Source organism: Eubalaena glacialis, chromosome 16 (assembly GCF_028564815.1).
Source record: "Eubalaena glacialis isolate mEubGla1 chromosome 16, mEubGla1.1.hap2.+ XY, whole genome shotgun sequence".
Lineage (NCBI taxonomy): Eukaryota > Metazoa > Chordata > Mammalia > Artiodactyla > Balaenidae > Eubalaena > Eubalaena glacialis.
The window spans coordinates 3,578,061-3,600,877 of NC_083731.1; the positions used below are offsets into that span (position 1 = coordinate 3,578,061).

At 41.5% G+C, this 22,817-nt stretch overlaps 1 protein-coding gene across 1 annotated transcript in view; it reads right to left on the reverse strand.

Moving 5' to 3' along the window:
* MYO16 (myosin XVI) overlaps positions 1-22,817 on the reverse strand; it is a 422,800-nt gene that overhangs the window by 196,455 nt on the left and 203,528 nt on the right. Inside the window, exons 16-18 of the mRNA XM_061170768.1 lie at positions 5,724-5,835; positions 2,577-2,694; positions 1,753-1,824 (exon numbers count right to left, since the gene is read on the reverse strand). Of these exons, the coding sequence (XP_061026751.1) occupies positions 1,753-1,824; positions 2,577-2,694; positions 5,724-5,835 (302 nt within the window). The remainder of the gene's footprint in view (positions 1-1,752; positions 1,825-2,576; positions 2,695-5,723; positions 5,836-22,817) is intronic.

Genomic DNA, 22,817 nt, shown 5'->3' on the forward strand with positions numbered 1-22,817 from the left:
GTCAATCAACAGAGGTACAGGTAATGGAGAACCACCTCTGAGGCAAGCTGAGCTCAAACAAACAAACAAAAAAGCACCAGCAGGTCATAAAGAGTCAAGCGGCCATGAGTTCAATGCCGCTGAGACGGAACCACACGAAGTGCCGGTGAAAGCAGGTGTCACTTGTGATGTTATAGGATGGAGGTCTCTAGAGCCAACATGATGGTGGGGTTCTCACCCACATGGCTGGGGAGTAAGGAGGGAGGCCTGGATATATTAAATTACAGATATTAATGGGGAGTTCAATGTTTCTTTAAAAAGTCATGAGGTGGGTGGGAGAGGGAGGGTTGGGAGTTTGGGGTTAGCAGATGCAAATTATTACATACAGGATGGATAAACAACAAGGTCCTACTGTAGCACACAGGGAACTATATTCAATATCCTGGGATAAACCATAATGGAAAAGAATATGAAAAAGAGTATATATATATACGTATAACTGAATCACTTTGCTGTACAGCAGAAATTAACACAACAGTGTAAACCAACTCTACTTCAATTAAAAAAAAGCCGTGAGGAAGAATAATGCCTTTGGAGAACTTCAAGAAAGTGTATTTCTTGATGCAAGGTCACTGGTGGGAAAATGGCTGAGGATGAAGCATAAAAGTGAGGTATGGCCCCAATAATAAAGGGCCTCTCAGGACCTCCAAAAGGGATGATATTTACCCTAAAGGAGTTGGAGTATCCTTTAAAGGCTGTTATCCATGGATGAAAATCATATTTGCATTTCAGAAAGCTTATTCCTGAAGCAGTGAGGAAGGAAGGTAAAGTGAGGTAAGGCCAGGTGAAAGACTAATCAGATTCTCTGGCCATCATCTAAGTAAAGAAAGATAGTTTAAGGGAGTGGTGATGAAAATGAAGGGAGGAGAGTGAGAACGAGAAGTATTTATGGGGTAGAACTGGCTTGTGGCTGATCTACTCAGTGCAGAAGGGGGAGGACGAAGTATCAGGAAGGACTTCTGGGCAACTCAGTGGATAATGGGGAGATCCATAAAGTTTGGGAACACGGAAAGGGAACTCTAGGGATGAGGCAGAATTTACAAGCCACATACCAAAGTATCTGCAAGTAGGGCCAATGGGAACAGAAGGTAAGAATAGCAGTGATTTTGAGAAAAAAAAATATCAGCTGGACGGTGAGTCCTCAAAATTACAGTAAAGAGGCAGCTTGGTAAGGCAATGATTTACAGTGGATAAGTGAAGAGCGTTTAGGAAAGGCACTCTCTTGCCACTGAGTGGAGATCTTACAGCACAGAGATTCATCTCGGGAGTCAGATGGCATTAGAGTCTAATTCCAAGCATGCCATTTACTGGCGATTTGATGTCCAAAGTTATCTAGCCTCTTAGAATCTTAGTTTTCTCATTCATTAAAATGGAAATGGTTAAGCCCACCCCCTAGCAACTTGTAAGAACTAAAAATTCCAACATTTATAGCACCTGCCACAATTCCCTTCAGTTCATAAGTGCCCAATAAATGGCAGCTCTTATTCTGACTGATGAGGAAGAGGGAAAAGGATGCTCTTCACAGAAGAGGGCAGCCTGGCACCACATACACAAACGCATCCAATGTTCTAATTGAATAAATCCTCTTGGACTGATGACTTTATTTGTCTCAAATGAGTCACTAGCTAAAAAAGGTGACCAGCTCATCAGAATGGCCTCTCAACAGTGTAAAGACTTTCACAGAGGTGAAAGGCAAAGTACAGAAAAACTTACCTTTAAAATACTGGATATCAGTTGTTAAAGCAGATGCCAATTCATCCGTTGATACTTGCAACATTCCAGCCACTAAATGAAAGCATAAAGTTAATACATATTTTTGACAGCGAGAACATGGTATTTTATAATTGAGGAGTTTGTATAGACCCATTAGAAAATGTGTGTATTAAAGAAACGAAACTACCCCTGCAATTGGCAAATTCAGCTAGAGAAACAGCTTAGAGGAATCGAAACGTTAATGAGTTCTCAGGGCTCCTGCATTAAATCACTGCAGGATTCTTTCCCTCCTGCCCTCACAAATGGCCCTGAATGCTTTTTCCCAATTCCTGGTTAAATTACTTTGATATGAGGCGAAGATAATGCTGGTCACGACCACCTGTGGTTTTAAGGCGTTTTGAAAAAATCTGGGAGTGACTGACAAGGCAATTTCAAGGGAGACAGAGGCTTGTGACAAGGTCTTTAAAGGGAAGTAACTGTGTTCTGTTTAAATGTTCAGCTAATAACATGCCCCCCAAATATACGGGATGGCAGGGGGAGGAGCGGAGAATACTTAGAACGAAATAAATAAACCCAATTATGTGCCGAAGCATCACCACTGTTACTGTGACATAAACGTACATCTTATTCATTCACATAACCAGAAAGAAGAAAGAAGAAGAAAGAGGATACAGTTCTTTTTTTCCCCTCCGCCACCCTCACTGAATCCCACTCCAGCAAAAAAGGGTTGATTCCACCTGACTTTTCTGTACTGTGTCGCCATCCACTGGCGAGTCTGCAAAGCTGCACATCAGTGAGGTTACTGTTAGGTCTGTCCCACTGACCTTGTTCCAGAAGCTGGAGGTCAGACACAAAGGCGGAGTCGGCCTCGGTCAGAGCAGTGAACCGAACGTCTCCAAGGTGTAACGTGGCCGCTAGAATCACGCACACGTTCTCCACCTCCTACGCGATTGAGAAATAGAGATGAGCGGTGCTGCCCAGAAGAAAGATTCAGAGACCAATCCTCTGAAAAACCTCCAAGTGGGTGTAAAAAATGACGTGCATGCTATGGAGGCTGTGATCGTTCAGACCCAGAACGTCCCGTCAGAGAACTGCCAATCTCTAGCTCAAAATCAAGATCGGGAAACTCAGTGTTCCTTCTCGCAGCCAACTTTTCTGTTCCTTGAACGAGAGAGAGTGAGGAGGTAATGCTCTGATATAAATGAGTGGTTTCAGGATGAAGCAGGAATGGCTGTGTAACCATGGTCTGACTGGCTGGACATCACCTATAGGGTCTGACTTCACACGTGTCCCCCCAGGGCTGGCAGAACTGCTACCGGCGGCTAAGCCGACTTCAGGGTCACGCGGCTGCTTCCTCGGGGAGCATCAGGGCCCATCTCCTAGTTCTCTCTGTTTTGAAATAAACTGCTATTATGCGTACAGAATTTTTCATTTCTGCTGGAAAATTAATGGAGGTGTGATGAAAACGTCCATGACTAAATAAACAAAATGCTAATTTTTGAAGGTATTTTAAGGGAAACTCAGGGAAAAAATGGACGTTAGCAGGGAGGATGAGAGTCTCAGCTGAGAGAATACCCAGGAACCTGGAGCGCTGCGTGAAGAAAGAAATGAGACCTCAGATTCGGGTTTGGACAGTCATTTGGGGTTAAGAAGAAAAAGTCAAGGAAAAGCTGTAAGTTAAAAGGGGTTTCCCCAGAGTCACAACTATTCAGTGTTCTGCTATCAATAGTAAAAGTGGTTAAGCCTCATTTAGGGCAAGTGACATAACCTTTTAAATTCCCAGTTTCCCCATTTGTAATTTGGGAAGAAAAAGCTCCTGCCTGTGGAAGTTTTTCTAAGAACAATTCTCATTTGCTTTATAAATACAGAGTTGACACAATATGGTCATTGGGACTTCTATGGATTTCCTCCAGAACTTTTAGTTTTCAGGACAAGGTACAGTTTTATTACCTTAAAATGAGAGCATTGAAAAGGATAATCTGTAATTTTCAGATATAATACTCTATGTTTGCGGCATGACTTAGAAATGTTTTTTGGTAACCTCCAAATCACAAACTAGTGTCTCTAATTGTATTTACTTGTGCTTGTCTGAATAACATTTTCCGGGCATCTTAAGCTACTTGACACCTCCCTCTCCCCCTTTTTTTTAAATAAATCCAGTAACTCCTCATTAAATGTCCCAGTGCCCTAGGAGAGAGGTACTTCTGGATACAGACAGCAAGACTTCGCTGTGTCCTCAAGGATCATCCAGTTCAGTGAAGTAGGCAGAGCTATGAAAAGTAGCCCGAACACGGATTACAGTGTGGTGATGCCACGACAGAGGTAGGTAGAGATAAGCTGCTCTGTGAGCAGGGGCAGGGGCTGCTTTTCTGTGTCCGTGATGGAAGACAGGGTGGAGGCAGTTTTATGGTCAGATCTCCCAGGACCACAGTCATAAGCTTTGATTCAAGGGTCTTGCCAGCCCAGAAATACCTTCCTCCCAATCTTATGGGACATGATCTTTTCCTCCTGTGTGGACTAAATTGTCACCATCCCAGTCACCCCAAAGGGTCAAGATGAAGTGATTACCTTCACATCGTTTGCTTAACTGCACATATTTCTTTCACCAAAAAACTTAAATTCCCTACTCGTTGCCTTAGGTGGAAGGTATATTTTGCTTGCCCTGCCTCTGAGGATCAATCACGGATTTTTAAAGCCCTGTTTCCAAGCAACTGATATTTTGGTGGAATGGTTCCTTACCCACGTCTATATCCCAGTTTCCCATAAGGAAGCAGAGATTTCAGACACGTAGGAAGGGAAAAACAATAACAAAAGAGTACAACAGTAGCAAATGCAAAGACAGAAAAGTACAAACGGGTAGGAGTTAGGGAAAGACAGTAATACAGAGATTGGATGGGCAGGGCCACAAAGACCAAAGTACCGTATGACTGCACGTTCCTAGAATTCCAGTCTCTGAATGGGTGAGGCTGGGGTGAAGGCCCCGAGCTAATTCATTTAGGGTGAGTCCCCACCTCCTTACCCTTTCCTTTTCGCCACCTTCGCACCACTTCCACCCACTCCCTGCCCCATGAGCCATGTGGACAAGGGAAAAGACAAAGACCCAAATCAATCAACTTATTGGTTTAAGGAAAAAAAAAAAAAACATATTTAAATCTGTGACTAAAACTGGGCTCCTGAACTACAGGCATATCAAAGTTACCCCTACGCGATCTTACATTGATCGCTAACGAGGAACTGGCTGTAATTCAAATTGATGCCACATTGAATGAGGGGGCACAGAGAGGATGTGTAAAGCAAAGAGATTGGTGGGAATTTGAGAGGTCTCAGGCTTAGGTCATTTCCTGTCTCTTATTCTCTAGACCTGCACCATTCAATTCAGGAACCACGAACCACACAAGACTGTTTCAATTTAAAGTAATCAGAACTAAGTAAAATTAAAACTCCATTTCCCCGGTCCCACGTGGCCAGTGGCTGCCATATTGTACGGCACAGACCTAGGGCATTTCCAGAATCATAGACATTTCCACCGCACAGCAGTGGCTTTAAACCCTTTAAATAGTACTTTTCAGCTTTGTAATGCTGGCAGGTATTTGATAATTCTTTAAGAATGAAAAAACTAAATCATGTTGTTGAAGAAGATAGTTTAATAAGGTGATTAGATTACTTGTCAAAGTGATTCTTGGCAGTAAACAGTTCCCTCAATCTGCCAGTCTTCTCTTGAGTCAAAGCAAAGTTCTTTGATGTGTTTTGCTCACATGGTTCCAACGGGCAAAGGTCTCCACCACCTCCTTGAAGACGGCAGCCCATCCTCTGCCTGTCTCCAGGGCACCTGTGCCCTGAGCGTACTCTTGTTTATGTCTATCCCCCCCTAGCATGCAAACTCCAGGAGCACAGAAGTGTTTTGAATGAATGACTTTTATAAATTAGTAGAGGGTTGATTTTCTCGGTGGAATATTTATGGCATGACTCACCAAGTTACTGAAGCCAATTACATTCAGGGCTTGTTTCCAAACAGCGAATTTCTCCCTGTTCAGAGAATGCTCTGCTGTTGATACTTCTTCTCGAAGGGTCTTGCTCAAATACCTGTGAGGAGGAAAAGCACATAGCTTTATGGCTGGGTGCGTGGTCAAACCCCAGTGGTTAAAAGTCACTTCAGCCATATTTGGTCTCCAGGATAATGGAAATCACCTGGACATTGTGTCCCCATGTGTTTATAAGGCTTTGGTCCATAATAGCACATGATGTTTCCGGAAGAAAGAAAAGTTCTTGCTGTACCAGAACGTATTCACACTGTTTTACTTAGTTCTCACTTGAGCTGCACCCTTTCCCGGAGAAGGTCACAAGTGTTTTGTGTGTTTCATAAAGAAATTTGGCAGGTTCTATTGTATGCTTTGTAATTAATATTTGTAGTAAGGATTTTAAATTTAGAGCAATTTATTATTTCTTTTTGTCAATATCTTTTAATTACGAAATGGTTGATTAATGCATTGATTTATTCCTTTCATTCAATAAACGCAAAGGAATCACCTACCAAATACACAATACTAGCAGCTGAGGATAGAAGGATCAAGAACTCATCTGTGGAGGCTCAAAAGCAAAGATAGTGTATCCATGGGCAGAGACAAGAGAAGACACAGCTGTGACGCAGTATGGAAGCAGAATAACAGAGATGAACTTGGCCTGATTTTGAGAGTGTAGGAAGGGTTCAAGGAGGAAAGCTAGGGGCGGGGAGGAGGCTTCGGTTCCAAGAGTTGACACCTGAGTAAGGTTTTCCCAAGCAAATCCAAGACCCAAGGGTGTCCCTGGAATAATTAGCAACACCTACAAAGGCACAGAGGCTGGAACACGCATGATGTACGTGGGGAACTCGCGTAGGTCAGCCAAATCCGAGCCTCTAGTGAGAGGAGCCGTGGGCGATGAGGTCGGACAAGTAGCCAGAGTTGTGTGTATCTTGCAGAAGAGTTTCCATGATGTCTTGGAAGGAATGGGCTGTCCTGAAGTTCTTGAAACAAAGAACAGGTATGAGCAGATTGGAGTTTCAGAAAGAATATTTTCGTAGCCCAGTGAGATTCCCTGGAAAGAGATGAGGCAACTAAAGAAGCCAGTGGACCCAGTGAGAGACCAGCAGGGAAGAGAGGCAGAGGAGATGGAGAGGCAGATGGCCGGGAGGAGGGGCCTGGCCGGTCACAGGGGAGGAGAAAAGAGAGGCGTCAATAACGCTTTGCAAGATTCCGTCTGGGGAAGCGGGGTATATGGGGGCCTCATTCATCCAGAGAGGCGTCCCAAGAGGAGGAGTGAGTTTTTTAGAGAGAAAGGTTGTATTTTATCATAGTCGTGTTCACTTCGAACAACTTGCTAAAGTTCAAGTGGTGTTCCAAGAAATAATTGGCTATAAGGATCTGAAATTCAGAAAAGACTAGAAAATAAGGTCTGGAAGTCATCAACATGCAGATGACTAAACCATGGAAGTGGATGAGCTCCCTAGAAAGGAGACGCTAACATTTTAGGGATGAAGAAAGAATTAACAGCAAGGAGACCATAGGAGCGAGAGACAGGATGCTGTGGGCTAGACGCACACTCTGTTGGTGTGGACGTGGGGTCTGGGAGGACTTCTTTGTCCTTGACCTTGGCTGGGAGGGGTCTAAATGAAACAGCCCAGTGGAATAGGTGGGGAGTGGGAGAGACTTCAGGAGCTTATAAGCTGAGGCAGAAGCACATAAAGACTGGAAAAAACTTTAAAAGAAAGGGAGAAGGAAGTTGCAAAGGAAGGCAGAGGGTTTGGACTCGGAGCACAGTGGAGGGACACTGCCTTCTCCACATCTGGGTCAGGTGATCAATATGGTCCAATGGCCAGAAGCATCTCAGGGAGTGGAGGAACCACTGCTTGTGGCTTCGGTTTTTTTTTTGTTTTTTTTTTTGTTTTTTTTTTTTGTGGCTTCGGTTTTTTAGGAGAGAAAGTAGTTGAGGTTTAGATGACGAGGCAAAGTGGCCTTGAGGAAGGTCATGAGAATCTAGGACACTGGCTGTGGAGAAGGGACATCACTGCCAAGCAAGGGGATACAGGAGGTTTAGCTGATGCAGCCGAGGACGAGGGGGAGCTGAGGACCAGCTCCTGGGGGCTTTCTCTTTCTCCAGAGGATGAGTGAGCTGGGGTTTGGGGCCATGGAACAAAAGGTAAAGGTCAAGGGCAACCACATTAGCAAGGGGCTGGGTTATGATGGTCAGAGCCATCTTGCCTAAAATTCACAAAATTCTAGTGACTAAAAAGTCTTAATGATAAGCAGTTCTAATGACTCTTAATTTTTCTTGTTCTCACAGCAGTTTTCCATCCATCTTCCTGGTGCCATCTTTTCTTTCCCACTTGTTGATCACAACATAGGTTAGAATTCCATTCAGAGTGGCCACTTGACATCTTGCAAAGAATAATTAGCTCCTGGTAACATTACAAAGTCAAATATGCAAAACACCATGGTTCCTTTTCACATTCTTAAAAGTTAATCAATTAACAAGCTCCACCTATGTGGAACTCAAATATTTCTTTAAACCTCAGCATATGGTGGGAATTTATAGCAGCTCTGACCTGCTCCGTGAAGCAGTGTGAATGTAACAGTAAAATTCTGGGCAGGAGCCATGTGAAGTTAATCTGGGCCATTTAGACAGGGCTATTAAGTCTGTAATGGCTCAGGAGAAACCCAATCAAAATAGGGGATTTTAGAGGACAGTTGGCCTGATGGCAGGAATGATGCTTTAAGATTCATCGTATTTTCCTCTGTAATCAGAAAACTTGTTGGTATGAGGATGATCCAAAAAAATAGACCTCAATGTCTCCTATGCAAATTTTACATTTCTCCCACTATTCAATAATGTGTAGGTTGATTTCACTAGAAATATAGGTCTTACTTATCAGCAAAACTGTATCTTAAAGTGGGAAAATGAGTACCAGAAAAAACTAAAAGTTTACTTTCTGGAGATGAAGAGTGCTTGTTTTCCCTTTGAAATAAATCACCTAATAGTGAAACCACACACAGGACAAAGGAATCCTAGAAAAATATGCCTAGTAAAATATTACAACCAAGAATCTGAGACAGAGTTGAGTTCTATTTGACCCTTTCTAATGACATTTTAAACTTTTATCTTAGTATCTATAAAATGGAGTAAAAACAGATTAAAAGTGAAGTAAAAAAATTCTCCATTTCTAGTTCATGATGATTTTACGATAATTAAATAAGGTACTGTGTGTGATGTGCTTTCTATATTCAGGTTGCAATGTGCGTGCAGAATTAGAGTACTTCCTGGAAAAAATATATCTTGCATATGTGGGGAGCTTTAGTCAATGTGCTCTGTCATTAACGAATCTCTTAATCAGATAAATAACTAAGCCAAGTGAAATAAGGAACATTTTGAGAAATTATAACACATGCTATTAACAATGTAGAATTGTTTAAACTATAAAATATGCTTGTCTGTTCTGAGATAAAAGTAGTAAATAGAAGAAAAAGATCATAGTTCTCACTTTTTGATTATTTTTTCCCATTGTGAATCACTCGAAGGTTTACAATCACATGTGCATTTCCACGTTTTTAACACTTGAAAATTGGTAAGAATGACTGTGGGCCATGGTTTATAGACGTCCCTGTAGACTAGCCATGCTCAGCTGATGTTTTCCTCCTAACCTCAACAAAGTGGTCGAAACCCACCAAGGTGAATCTGTACAAGTGTTTCATCTGACAGTTTCCAACTATGTCACCTATTAATTAATGGTTCCACAATTCCCAGTATTCAAATCTTAGAACTCAATATTCAATGTCTTTTATATTATCTTTTATGTCTCAAAATCATATACTTATAGCTCAAACAATCTGTTTTTTTCTTTATCATCTCCTTTTAACTCATACATAACTCGGAACAGTAACGTTTGGCCACGTATAGATAATCTCTCAATGTCCAGAGCCAGAAACATCAGAGACTTAGCATTTGTGGAACCAAGAATCGTTGCTGTTTTGTTTTCAAAAGATTGACACATCAAGGGAATGCTCCAGATGTTGTTTCCACCATGGAGTAGAAGACTGTAACAAACAGGCTGTAGCATGTTAAAAATCATAGATGGATTAATGCTGTTTGACTAATTCTACTCAAAGGGAAAGGTGGTGAGAACTGAGAATGTGTCAAATACTCCACTGGATATTTTAGAAGCATGTCCCAGTTAATCTTCACTTGGATCCTGAAAAGCACAGGTATCATTGTGCACATTTAAGCTATAAGGGAACTGAAGCTTGTTTAAGATTTCCAAGCCGGGAATTGGCCAAGGGACACACACTCCATCCTGACCCCTCTGGGCCTCTCAGCTCAGTCACAAGTCTCCTGCAGAGGGATGGGAGGAGGAAGAAAATTGCATAGCATCACAAGGCATCTTCCTCAAGTTAAAATTTTGCTTAAAAATGTGGGGGGAAGGTAAATAAGAAGTGGAATTATTATTATACATGGATGTGTTTTAAATAGAATGCAGTCTCATGAGGTTTTAAGATTTCATAGGATATTTTATGATTAAGTTATTCTCTTCTGACTCAATTCTATACTTGCACTACAGGCATGAAATGGAGTAGCTTGTAACCGAGCAGGACCCTATGGGGCCTTCCTGGGACAGACTCCCTTCCACCACCCTGGCATGTCCCCCACCTGCCTCTTGTTCGTGGAAAACTTCAGCTTCCTAGGTCTTCCCTGAGTTCCAAAGAAAAAACGTAATCAGAGAAGTGAGAAAATGCAGAAGCAAAGGAAGACAGTCAAGTAAGGCAAAATAATAATAGTTTAACCATTAAACAAAGTCAAGGACCTTTAGCTTCTCCTCAAGGGCTACAGATGCTATTCTGAGCCATGTTCTTTGAGCTGCTTTGTAGATACGGAAACCCCCCACAAATGGAGAAAATTAACTAGATGCCGCCCACAAACACATAGACCCCAGACTGGCTGGAACCAGAGGGTTCATGATGTTGAGGCCCAATCACCTCACCACCAGCCAATCAGAAGAGTGTCCATGAGCTGATCACCCTGCAACCCTCTCTCTCACTTTGTCTTCAAAAACTTTCCCTGAAAGCCAACGGGGAGTTTGGGTCTTTTGAGCATGAGCTGCCTGGACTCCTTGCTTTGTGCCTGCAATAAATGCTGCCCTTTCCTTCACCACGACATCGTGGTGCAGACTGGCTTTACTACGTGTAGGCAAGCGGACGCAACTTTGGTTCGGTAACAAACTCACAACTCAGCAAAGCCTCTGAGAAATGCTTTCAAGCACGTGCTGCCTCTCTGGGCAGGGTCTCTGTCACCATGGGGAGGCCTCCAGGAGAAGCGGGTGCATGGTTGAAGCATCTTTGACATTACAATGGAATTTAGCGATGGTTGGTTCAGTCACACTCCTGCAACTTGAGGAACTTACTTAGTAGCTCTAGAAAAGCTTTTTTTGTTTGTTTGTTTGCTTTTGATAGGTTCCTTGGGTCTCCCCCCAACTTTTTTTTTTTTTTTTTACAAAACCTGCAGGTGATTTATTTTGAACAACTAAGTTTATAAATCTCATTTTTAAAGATCACTATGAGAAAAGCACACCTGTACCAAATATACAAATAACTTTGTTTTCACTTACATAAAAAAATAGCAAACCAGACGAATATATATCACAATTGAACAGTGCAAAATTCTACTTGGGCTTTGAATAAGAAAAGGTTTTCACTACAGTTAAATTTATTTAAAATAAGTCAGTAACAACAACTTTTGACTTGTGCTATTTCTAGTCAACTGTTCCATTGTTCCAACTTGTTGATTGTCATGACAACAAACAGGTTCCAGGAATACATCTTCAAAGGTGGGTCAAATTTACAGTCAAAATCATGTGTGTGTCTGTGGTATATATGCCTGTGAGTGTGTGATTGAAGGTGTGTGTGTGTGTGTGTGCGCGGGACGCGTGTGTTGATACTTACACTTTGTGGCAAAGGAAAACAGATCCTGGAATAAAGTTCTTCTGTGTAAAGGGGCAAATTAAAAATGCTAACTCCCCAGCATAAGGCACCCTTCGGACAAGAGGACTGGGAATTATTCAAGGTGGCAGTGATTTGATCTGAATATCACATACAAACAATGACCTTTTGCAAAAAAACATAATTTCAAGGGCCTGGGTCCCCCTCCAGGCACCCATACCCTCCTCTCTCACAGCCGAGCCGGACACATTAAAACTGCAAATTTGCAATTGGTGGATGAATAAGTCTGGAGATGTAATGCACAGCATAGTGACTGCAGTCAACAATAGCGTACTATAAACATCAAAGTTCTAAGACACTAGATCTTAATAGTTGTTCCCACAAAAAAAGAAATGATAATTATGAGAGGTGATGGAGGTGCTAGCGCTAGAGTGACATCACGTTTCAATATATAAAAGTATCAAACCAACACATTGTACACCTTAAACCTACACAATGTTATATGTCAATTGTATCTCAAAAATTAACTGATTACTTGAAAAATAAATGAACAAACGAAAACAGCTGCCCTGCCTGTGCTCACCAGGCACCCTTGTTCAGCCGACAGGAACTGACTCTTGTGGGGCTGCATGTGTGCCTAGGACACATGGGGAATGAAGGCTCAAATAGAAATTTAAAAAAAAGGAAAGGAAAAAAAGAAATAAAAAAGCTCACTACCTCAAACCATGTGCCTGGCCCATTCACGGGGTCTGGGCTCACAGACCACAAACACTGTTTTGCTGGTGTTTGATCTGCCGCATAAACACAAAAGAACAATGTCTTCTCGACCATGGGTAAAGCTGCCTTCTACTCGGGGAAGTTTAATATGTAAACAGAAACCAGATAAGGCAAAACCAAGCAGTTGGCATCAACAAAGGCAGCCCTGTTTACTAGTCTATGAAGGAAGATGGTAACCTGCTGCTTCCTGCACCCCGACCCCACCTTTCTCCTCAAAGGAAATTCTTTTCTTTATTGTTTTTAAACTATCTGGAAAGTATTAACTAATTTTAAATCCCCCCTCCATGGAATATGAATAAGATTTCTTATTAACCACAGGTTCAGATCCATAAATCTCCCCCAATGAAAATGTTAATATATTAGCCGCAAACTGTTTTGTTTGGAGAGAGGAAAGCCTGCCAGTGGTCTTCAGGAAAAGAACAGAATCCATTTAATAAATTACGCATTCAGAACGACTTCGGGTCTTGTGACATTCCCAGAATAGTTTGTCCATATTTTTCTAATCAGTCGGAATATTTCTTCAAAACATCTGGCGGAACAAATTCTAAACTCTTACCATCTTTCCTAGTAAGAGTGCCTTCTGTGCTTCTGATGAACTCACTTAGTTCTTGAAAACAGAGGTGGAGACATCAGAACAGAGCGGCTGCCTCCTGCCCAAAGGGCCCAGGACACGTGCTAGGGGGCCAACCCCAGGCTGCACGCTGTCCTCAGCCTTGTGTCCAGCAGGGGCCCCTCCTGCCAAAGGAAGGGGTGTCTTTTCCTTCTTGCAGAGACACAGAGAACCAGCAGTGATTACATGAGTGAATCAGTGAAACGCGGAGAAAGAGAAGTTTTTGCTCAGAGCAGGTGGCTGGGCCTGGCCTTCATGTACCTGTTTAACTGGCCAAGGCCTGGGGGCTGCATCTGCCGGGTGGAGGAGGGGCGTTCTGTATTCCTCCCCAAGTCCAGCTCACACCAGGCCAGCTCTGGCTCTGTGTGGGAGGAGGGGCAGCAGGTATGTCCGTATAAATAGGCCTCCGTCAAGGCTGAACAGGCACAGAAATCCTCCTCAGGGGAAATCTCACCAAAGAGCCTTGTGTATAAGATCACATCCACAGCACCGTGATGAAGGATGAACCCAAAGGTAACCCTGTGCCTTAAATACTGAGCGAGGTAGACACCTGCACCGAAACGTCTGTAATCTGTAAATGTTCCACAAGATGACATTCCCACACGTGACCACTTAGGGACAGTTACTACGGATGCATGGTTTCCGGCTTCTCCGGGGACCCGCCGTGGACTCGCATGAGTGTTCGTGCAGCGCTAACTATGGGAAAACTCCACGCTGCATGTAACCTACCAACATATCAAGTAAGCTTTTTCAACTTGGCAGGTCTAAAGGCAATTTTAATTTCCTCTCAAGGGAATTACTTCTATTACCCACCTGATTTTGCCCTCCTTCCCTCCAGTCTCACTGATCAGGATAACCGCCATGTCCAAATCCTTCTTCCTCCCCTGCTGGGTGGAAATCTGACTACCGGGGTTGATGTTTCATTCACAGTGAACCTGAGAGACGCATCTTCCTCCAGGATCCCCACAGCCTCCAACATCTAGAGATCAGCTCAGCTCACCTCCCACCCCTCCCAGGGTTGGTGGGAGGCGGCTGCAGAGTCTCCATTCCCACCCATTCTCATCACCCAAGCACTGCGGGAGCCTCTGTCTCCAATCTTACGTCCAATCCACTTTCCTCCATGCAGTCAAGGTGGAAATTTAGTGAACTCTCTTCCCAAATCAAAATGCGTAAATGGCTTCCAGTTGCCTTTGGAATATTAACTCCCCAGCAAGGCTTGCTGGGCGCCACGTCATGGAATCCATGCCCTTCTCCAGCTGCCGGTCTTGACAAAGTCACCCTCGTTCCCTCTGAGCTCTCGCCGCACAGAACTTCCTTCCCTCCTGCGTACAGACCCCACCCTCATCCACCTCTGTGCCCTCACTCACCCTGTGCTCTTAACTCGCAACATAATCCACACACCTCCGAAATCCAGGATGAGTCCTGTTTTTCTTCACATGCCGCTGGCTCTGGGGAGTCTCGGAGGCTGGATGTCCTTCCTGTGAGCTCAGCAAATCTCTGCACTTCCTTCACAACAGTGCTTCATCAGACCCCATTAAAATTGCCCGGATCGGTATTCCCACTAAAAAGGCAAGGCTGGTCTTCACATCCCACCCATAGGGAGCATATGCCAAGTAGTTGTCACTCTGGATTGGAGAGAATGAGTGTGAGCTCTCACACTCCAACACGAGCTCCAACACGGGAGCTCTCCATCAGATCGATCTTCCCAAAGTTTACTTACTGCCATCATGTCGACTCTCTACTTATACATTATTTCACCTGCATGATAAATCCTCCTACGTGTTTTCCACAACTCCCCGTAACACAGCTCTACCCCACCAGACTATTCTTATTCTGTTGCACTTCCTGTGCTGCACCCTCCTCTCCCACTGCAGCTGGCCACCATATAACTTGACATTGACCCACCGCCTGCGCTTTGGCACTACCCACCAGGATTCTCTTCCTGCCAGACCTCTGTGCCAAGGCCAGACCAGGCCACACACCTGAAACAAAACCCTCTCTGGTTTAGCCATACTCTCTGCCTTGTTTATGTGTCAACCTGGCTGGGCCACAGGGTGCCCAGATATTTTATTATTATTTATCATTATTATTCTGGGTGTGTCTGGAAAGGTGTTTCTGGATGAAATTAACACTTGAATTGTTGAACTGAGTAAAGCAGATTGCTCTCTCTAATTTGATAGGCCTCATCCAGTCAGAGCAAAAAGGCTGACCCTTCCACAAGTAAGAGGGGACTCCTCGCCCGACTGTCGTAAGCCAGGACATTGTCTTTTCCTGTTTACAGACTTGAACTGAAACGTCAGTTCTTCCTGGGTCTTGAGCCTGACTGCTTTTGGATTGGAACTTATACTATCAGCTCTGCTGGGGCTCTAGCTCACCCACTGCAGCTTTTGGGACTTCTCAGCCTCCATAATTGTGTGAAATCAATTATATACACACACACGTATATATATGTATGTCTATATAAACACACACACACATATATATACACACACATATATATATATACACAGAGATTTGTTCATCCCCAATTATTCACACATTCACACACTTAAATATTTAATAGTTCTCATTTAACATATACAACTTAAATGTCAATAATTTGACTGTTTTTCGATAGAGATCATGTCAACCATGTTCCTGATATAGATTCTTTCTTTTTTTTTTTTTAATAAATTTATTTATTTATTTTTGGCTGCATTGGGTCTTCGTTGCTGCACGCGGGCTTTCTCTAGTTGCGGCGAGCGGGGGCTACTCTTCGTTGCGGTGCGCGGGCTTCTCATTGCGGTGGCTTCTCTTGTTGCGGAGCACGGGCTCTAGGCGCGCGGGCTTCGGTAGTTGTGGCCCACGGGCTCAGCAGTTGTGGCTCGCTGGCTCTAGAGCGCAGGCTCAGTAGTTGTGGCACAAGGGCTTGGTTGCTCGTGGCATGTGGGATCTTCCCGGACCGGGGCTCGAACCCGTGTCCCCTGCATTGGCAGGCGGATTCTTAACCACTGCGCCACCAGGGAAGTCCCCTGATATACATTCTTATAAAACCTAAATCAGCACTGATTGTGTGGTCGTTCTCATATAAACCTGAACGTTTCCATACGTGTCTCCACGTTTTCAGATGCCCCTGGCTGGTTCTGCTTATACCTGGTAAGTTCCCAATATGCCTGGGGGGGGCCATAGGTAGTTGGTTGATAAGTCAGTAGTGAACACAAACTTTACTCTTTTTCTTTGACCAAAGGTTGGCAAAAGTAAGAGAAAAATCGATGCTATGAAATTCAATCATTCTTCTGCCAAAATAAAACCAAAACAAACGAAACCCCAGAAATACTACAATGAGGACTTTCTTTGGGAAATGTTCTAGCGAAAAAAAGCTTAGTATAAGAAACAAACACGCAAATATGTGACCAGAGGTGATGAACCTGCCTTAAATTCTTTAAGGAGTGGCAGGAGGGAAGTATGAGAAAAAGGAGGGGAGGGGAGGAGTGAGGAAATAGTAAAACATTTCTAAAGAGAAAAATAAATTGTTCACTTAATTAGTTTGATGGCCTTTCTGGATAATGTAATTAGACAAATAGCAAACTTAATCTTTCTGGAAAAAATTGCATGTCCACAAGCATGCAGGGAGACACAAATCCCATGTACAAAAGCTCACAGCCCTGGCATCACGACAGCATCCAAAGATTATGCTAGAATGTCTCTGTCATATTAGTAAGAAACACCAGCATCTCCATTTTAGCAAACTGGGATTTTTTTAAAGAAGTTAAAATGAGTAAAATAAAAATATACTACATCCATAATTTTAAAAAGATTTTTTAAATAAAATTCAGGAAAATTTCAACCACAATACCTTATCAAAATGCAGGTAATATCTAGTAAGGTAATCCTGTCCAAAGCTAAGTATGCAACTAGATGATTTCAGAAATGGAATATTAAAACTGGTTATTTCAGGAGAGATTCATAAATTAAACTAAATATCCCAATTTTTTGGATAAATATCAATTCTCATTGAAAAGCTAAATAAAATTGATTGTTAGCACACACAAAAATACTCCTTTACTCATAATTGACCCTGATGACGTCAAGAAAAAAGGGATGGAAAATGTGGCTTCTACTCCAAGACCTACTATTCTATTGTACCTCTTTTTGCTCCTATTTTTGAATATTTTCTAGAAAAATATGTCTGTTGGACCTGTCCTTGTGATTATAAATGTGCTACATATTTTTGATAAAATTATATATTATATAAAAATATAGTTCACATATAATGTTACAACACAGAATTTTAAAAATCAGAGCCAAGATAATCTAAAGGAAAAATGACCGGAATTAAGCCATTAGCGCTCAAAGTGAACTCTTTACTGATTCTCAGTTCCCGTTCTAGACTTCTTTGAACTACTCCAATATTTCCACCTATATGCTAAATCTGAACTACTTATTAATAAAAACGAAACACTATTCATGAAATAATTGAGTTCAAATAAGTCCAAATAAGTGATCCCTACAAGCTCACCAGTGTTGCATTGTGTTTTTAGGTCAAAATCCTTCTACATAGAAAAAGAACATTTACAGAAAAGGCCCAGGCATGTTGCCTAACTGTCATTTTATCTTTACATTTACAAATTAACGGAAAGTCAAAAGTTCTGAAAACATTATTGTTGAAGGTCAGAATGATGCGCTCCACATGTAACAGTCTAATTGTGAGATGTTAATATGAGAAATCCAAAAAGTTACACAAGAATATTAAAAAGCAACCAGTTACATAGAAAGGTATAGAATCAGTAAAAAATGTTCAAAACTAGTTTTTCCAAAGATGGATTCTGGAATCTTCAAGACCAGTAGTCATGACTATTTTGGTCTTAATATGTTCATCCTTCTAGTGGAATAATTAACATTCTGTTTTAACTTTTCCCTCCAGTACTGAGGAAATGAAATGACATAGTGACCTAGCAGAAATCAGGTCACTCTTCCACTATTACTACTACTATTACTGTTTTGTCATTCTTTATAGAAATAAATTTATAGTTTTCTAAACCAATTCCACTCTTGAAAATGTTAATAAGTAACATTTTAAGGAGAAATATGATGAAGCTCAGATGCATCTTCACTGTCAAATTTATTTTCAATTTTCAAATGTACAAAACCGTACACTTCCTTAGAAATGAACTTAAATGGATATTTGGTACTGTGGATTATTTAAACATGATAGAAATCCCTCTGATAGCTTCTTTCTGCCCAATCTGCTGCTTCTAATAACTTTAGTATTTATATTTCAGGTATTAAACACTTCAAAGAGTTAACCCTAAATCTCAAATTTTATGAAAATAAAAGCTTCTAAAATTAAGAAGATTAAAATCAGTAGCTGTTCACTTCTTATTTGTTAGAAGGCATACAACTTAAAATTGGGGGGCGGGGCAAGAATTAAATTACACAAATTAACTAGTAAAAGTAAAGAACCACAGTTGTCATTATTTTTAAAAATGAGAAGGATCATGGCCTATTTCCCCGATGTGATGAATTTCGGAAAGTTTTGTTTGTTAATGAGGTAGGATGGCCTCTTCCTCACTTTCTTTCTTTCTTTTTTCAGCTCCTCTCCCAGAATGATGTCCCTGTCCTAAGCACTGTGGTAACAGAGGAGAAAGAAGTCCAAAGGAGGCACAGCACAAAGAAGAAAACGTCTAGTAGTATGTTTTATCTCTTCTGTGCTTTGTTTTTATTCCTCTGGCTTCGAACCTTAATCAGCTGATTTTGCCAACAGCTCTAAATTTCCTTCTCACTTCCCACTGATCTCCCTTTTCAGATAAGAAATCTCTTCCTGCTGAAATTGAAAATCTTCCACTAAATGGAATCAATCACACGTATCAGCCAAAGAGAAATCAAGATCCATTTGGAAAGGTCAGATAAAGTAGGACATTTAATATGTTGATGATACTACATTAAACAACTGTACTGCATCTATATGATGATCTAGATCAGGAAATTGCTCTAAGGTTTAATGATATGTTACTATTTTGCATTTCAGCAACCAGTGTATATTATGATGTGATCCCAGTAAATAATATTCTTGTAGTTAAAGCAGAAATTTAAAGGCAACATTTTATCAACCATAATTTGATTTGCCCAGTGTCCGGTGCGAAAAATACAGTGTTTATGTTTGGACAACGGGTACTCATAAAAATGCTTTTACACTTTTCCTTTTGGGGGGCCAACATATTCATTTCTTTCATTGGATGAACATTCTTATCATCACAGCAAATAAGCTGAGTTTTGTTCATGCATCAATTTATTCACTGTTATCTTCAGATGTTTAATTTAATATGAGTCACACTATCTTACTGGGGCCACAGGCCTGAATAAAGCAGGTTTCCTACACTCTCGTTCCTCACTAATAGAGAAGGTTTCAAACAAAAATTTAGATGATCAAAATTGCTCTGTTAGAGATAACCGTGTTGCTGTAGGTCTAAGCTCCTTTGGTGACTCAGAAGATTTATAAAGACAGACTGGAACAAACTATATGCTCGTGAGAGACACAGCCCATGTTTTTGTTATTATCCACTGCTAAGTTAAGATAGTAAGGCTTTAGTCAAGTAAATGAAAATACTGAGTGTGTACATGTGTCAAGAATTGGGATGACTGGGAATCAAAGATGGAGGAGACCGAGTATATGTCCAGGGACATTACACAGTCAGCAGGGGAGACAGAAGCACACAGGTGAAATTGTAGTAATGTAGTGATACATTACGTCATACAGAACACTAACATATAGAATAGCAATGATTACTTACTAAGTTTGGAAGGCAAACCAATATTTGAAGAGGTGAACATTTTGGTGTTTTGAATCCTGAAATGCTCCTGCATGTTTCAATCCACCATCGGCTTGATCGGAAACACTCAATGAGCATTTCAATTAGTAACGTAGTCAAATGTTAACAATTCTGTAAATGCACTTACTCTCTCAGCATATTGTCTAAGAGGCTTTATAATCTTGGGGAGTCTTCAAACATTAAAAAAAATCCCTTGTCTAAGGGAAGTGAACTTAGAAGTAATGCGGATACTTAGAGGAAATGTGCTTGTAATAGTAATTTTATTATGCAAGACAAAGAAAAATAGTCAAAAATAGAGTTACTATTTGAAACAATAAGAGAGGATTTAAAAAAACCAATCTCTAATCAAAGAAGAGGTAAAACAAAGCACTATTCATGAAATGCAGACCTGTTGACCTCGCTGGTGTTCTTTGGAAGCTAGGAATTGATTATACTACAAACTCAAAACACGGTCTATTTATGCCAATTAGTCCACAAAATAGATTATTCTATGTATGCATAATTAAACTGACTTCTAGATATTAAGGCAAGTTCAAAGTTAATTACACAAAATTAATTTGATTTGAGACAAGGAGGAAGATGTGTTTGTAGTACCCAAAGCAGTAAAACAGGATATGCTAATTTCGAATTAATTTGAACTTTTATTGCTGCAGTGAGCTTTCCAGAGCAATGCCTACAAGAAAGGGCATTTCTCTCAATTGAATCAATGTTTGGGGAACATTCTTTAAGAAAATAAAAGGGCAAATGCGTATGCTTGTCCATTTTCTGGCTACTTCATGCATCTTTGCAGCTCACTCTTTCCAAGGTGATCCTCTCACATGGAGTAGATTCCTTCTCTCTAGATGCTTTCCAAAGAGGGAGGGGGCAGGGGCTCACTGTCTGTCCATCTTCAGGTTCTGTCTCCTGCCATTGACCTCTGAGGACCTCTCCATTCTGGCTGCTTCTTACTTGAATTGGGTTCAGTCCTGCAGATTCCACCAGAACCATTCCTGCATCAGGCACCAGCGGCCAGTCCTCCAAGCAAGCTGTGTGTGTGCCGAGCATCTCCAGCCACAGCTTCTACCGAGGACCCAGGACAGTCCCCATCACAGACAACCGGGAGGGGGCTTGAGTTTAGTAGAACATACAACAAGTAATCCTTCTTGTGAAAAATAAGTAAAAACGGGTCTTCTGTGCAACCTAGATCAAAATAGTTGAGTTTTATTTCATTCTTAAATGATTCACTGTGAAGAACACCTCGATGTGATAGCAGATTTATATCCGATAGACCTCAGTCACTTTAATACTTCAATCACGTGTGTCCTCTGCTGTTTTGAGTGTTCAGGGTCTCTTTTTATTACTAATGCATTTTGCAAAGGTTATCAGCTAGCAGCAAATTCATGGTGACGGTTTACAGATACAACACGTGGGTGATTTTACCAAGCTAATGCATTTGATGTAAGAGATGACTGAGAAATAAGATGAGTCCTCACTGCATGATGTTCTGTTTACCATGAAATACTTAAACAGGTGAGAGAGTGCAGTATCCCAAGGGCAAGCTGTTCTATACCTGGGCACCACACACACACACGTCATATTATACATGACCCAACCAGTTGTCAACAATAGCATGGCATCACCATGTATCATGCCTTCTGTTGATATTGATGTTTTGAGTACTTTATTTCCTATAAAAGTGTTAGATTAATCTGTCTAAAAGCTAAAGCTCTGGACTAGCTAGCTCTAACAATATTCCCAAAGTAAGTACAGAAGTGTTTAGGACTTGTCAAAATATTTAGCTATGATCAAATTTAGTAATATCCATTTCCTGGGTGGATGTAAAGATACTTCCAATCACACACACACATATACACACCTCGACATGATCTATTCTACATATATAGATAGCTCACATATCTTAAAATAACCTAAAACCACTGTTCACTCTGGATTTATAGTGAAGAAAAAGAGTCCCTTCATTTCTCCAAAACAGAAATATACACTAGGGAAGAACACCTTGCTTAGTGCACTTCTGGGACTGTGTGGACCAGATAAAGTGCACACATGAGAGCAAGGAGCAGTCCCTGGGCTGCCCAGAGGCAACCGTGACCTGAACCTTCGGGTTTACAGGAACTCTGGTTTATTCTATTAACCGAGGGGCTAAGGTCCACACAGGAAGGAGAACATGTTTTTGGCCCTAGAAAGTATGTAAAGCCAGACAATCAAAAGGCTTATGGAAGAGATACCATAAGATACCTGCCCCACAGACACAGACAGGCAACTCATTGGGGAAACTCATTGGGGTGGATTCTGGGAGGCAAAAGTTATAACCACAGACAGCCCTTTCTTGGTTTTAGAGGTTTAAACTCAGACTACATGTGTGTCCTTAGGACATTTTAACTAAAGAATTAGCATAAAAATGGTCCCAGGTGGGTGACACTCCCTGAGCATTTGACCAAAGCGAGAGAAACTCTCTAGAGGGTAACCCTTGACTCAGGCCACACAGGACTCTCCTAGCTTGGCCACCAAGGGACAGCAAGTCACACCCCGAAGGACAAACACCAGGAGAAATAACGTTCCCTGAGCAGCTGTCATCAGACGTAATAAACATCAATAGTAGAAGCCTGAGAGCTCCAGATAATACAATGACTGGTTACAGACAGTATAACAAATATGTTTAAAACAAATTAAAGAACTGAAAATATAATATGAGAAAAGAACAAGAAACCGTATTTAAGAAAAATCAGATTTGATTTGAAAGAACAAAGTAGAACTCTTAGAAATGGGAAAAAAAGTCACTGAGATTAAAATGCAAAGTATGCATTGAACATCAGATGAATAGCTGCTCCAAACAGACAAGTAAACTATGAGAAAGCACTGCAGAAATTACCCAGAATGAAGCACAGAGAGATACAGAGATAGAAAATA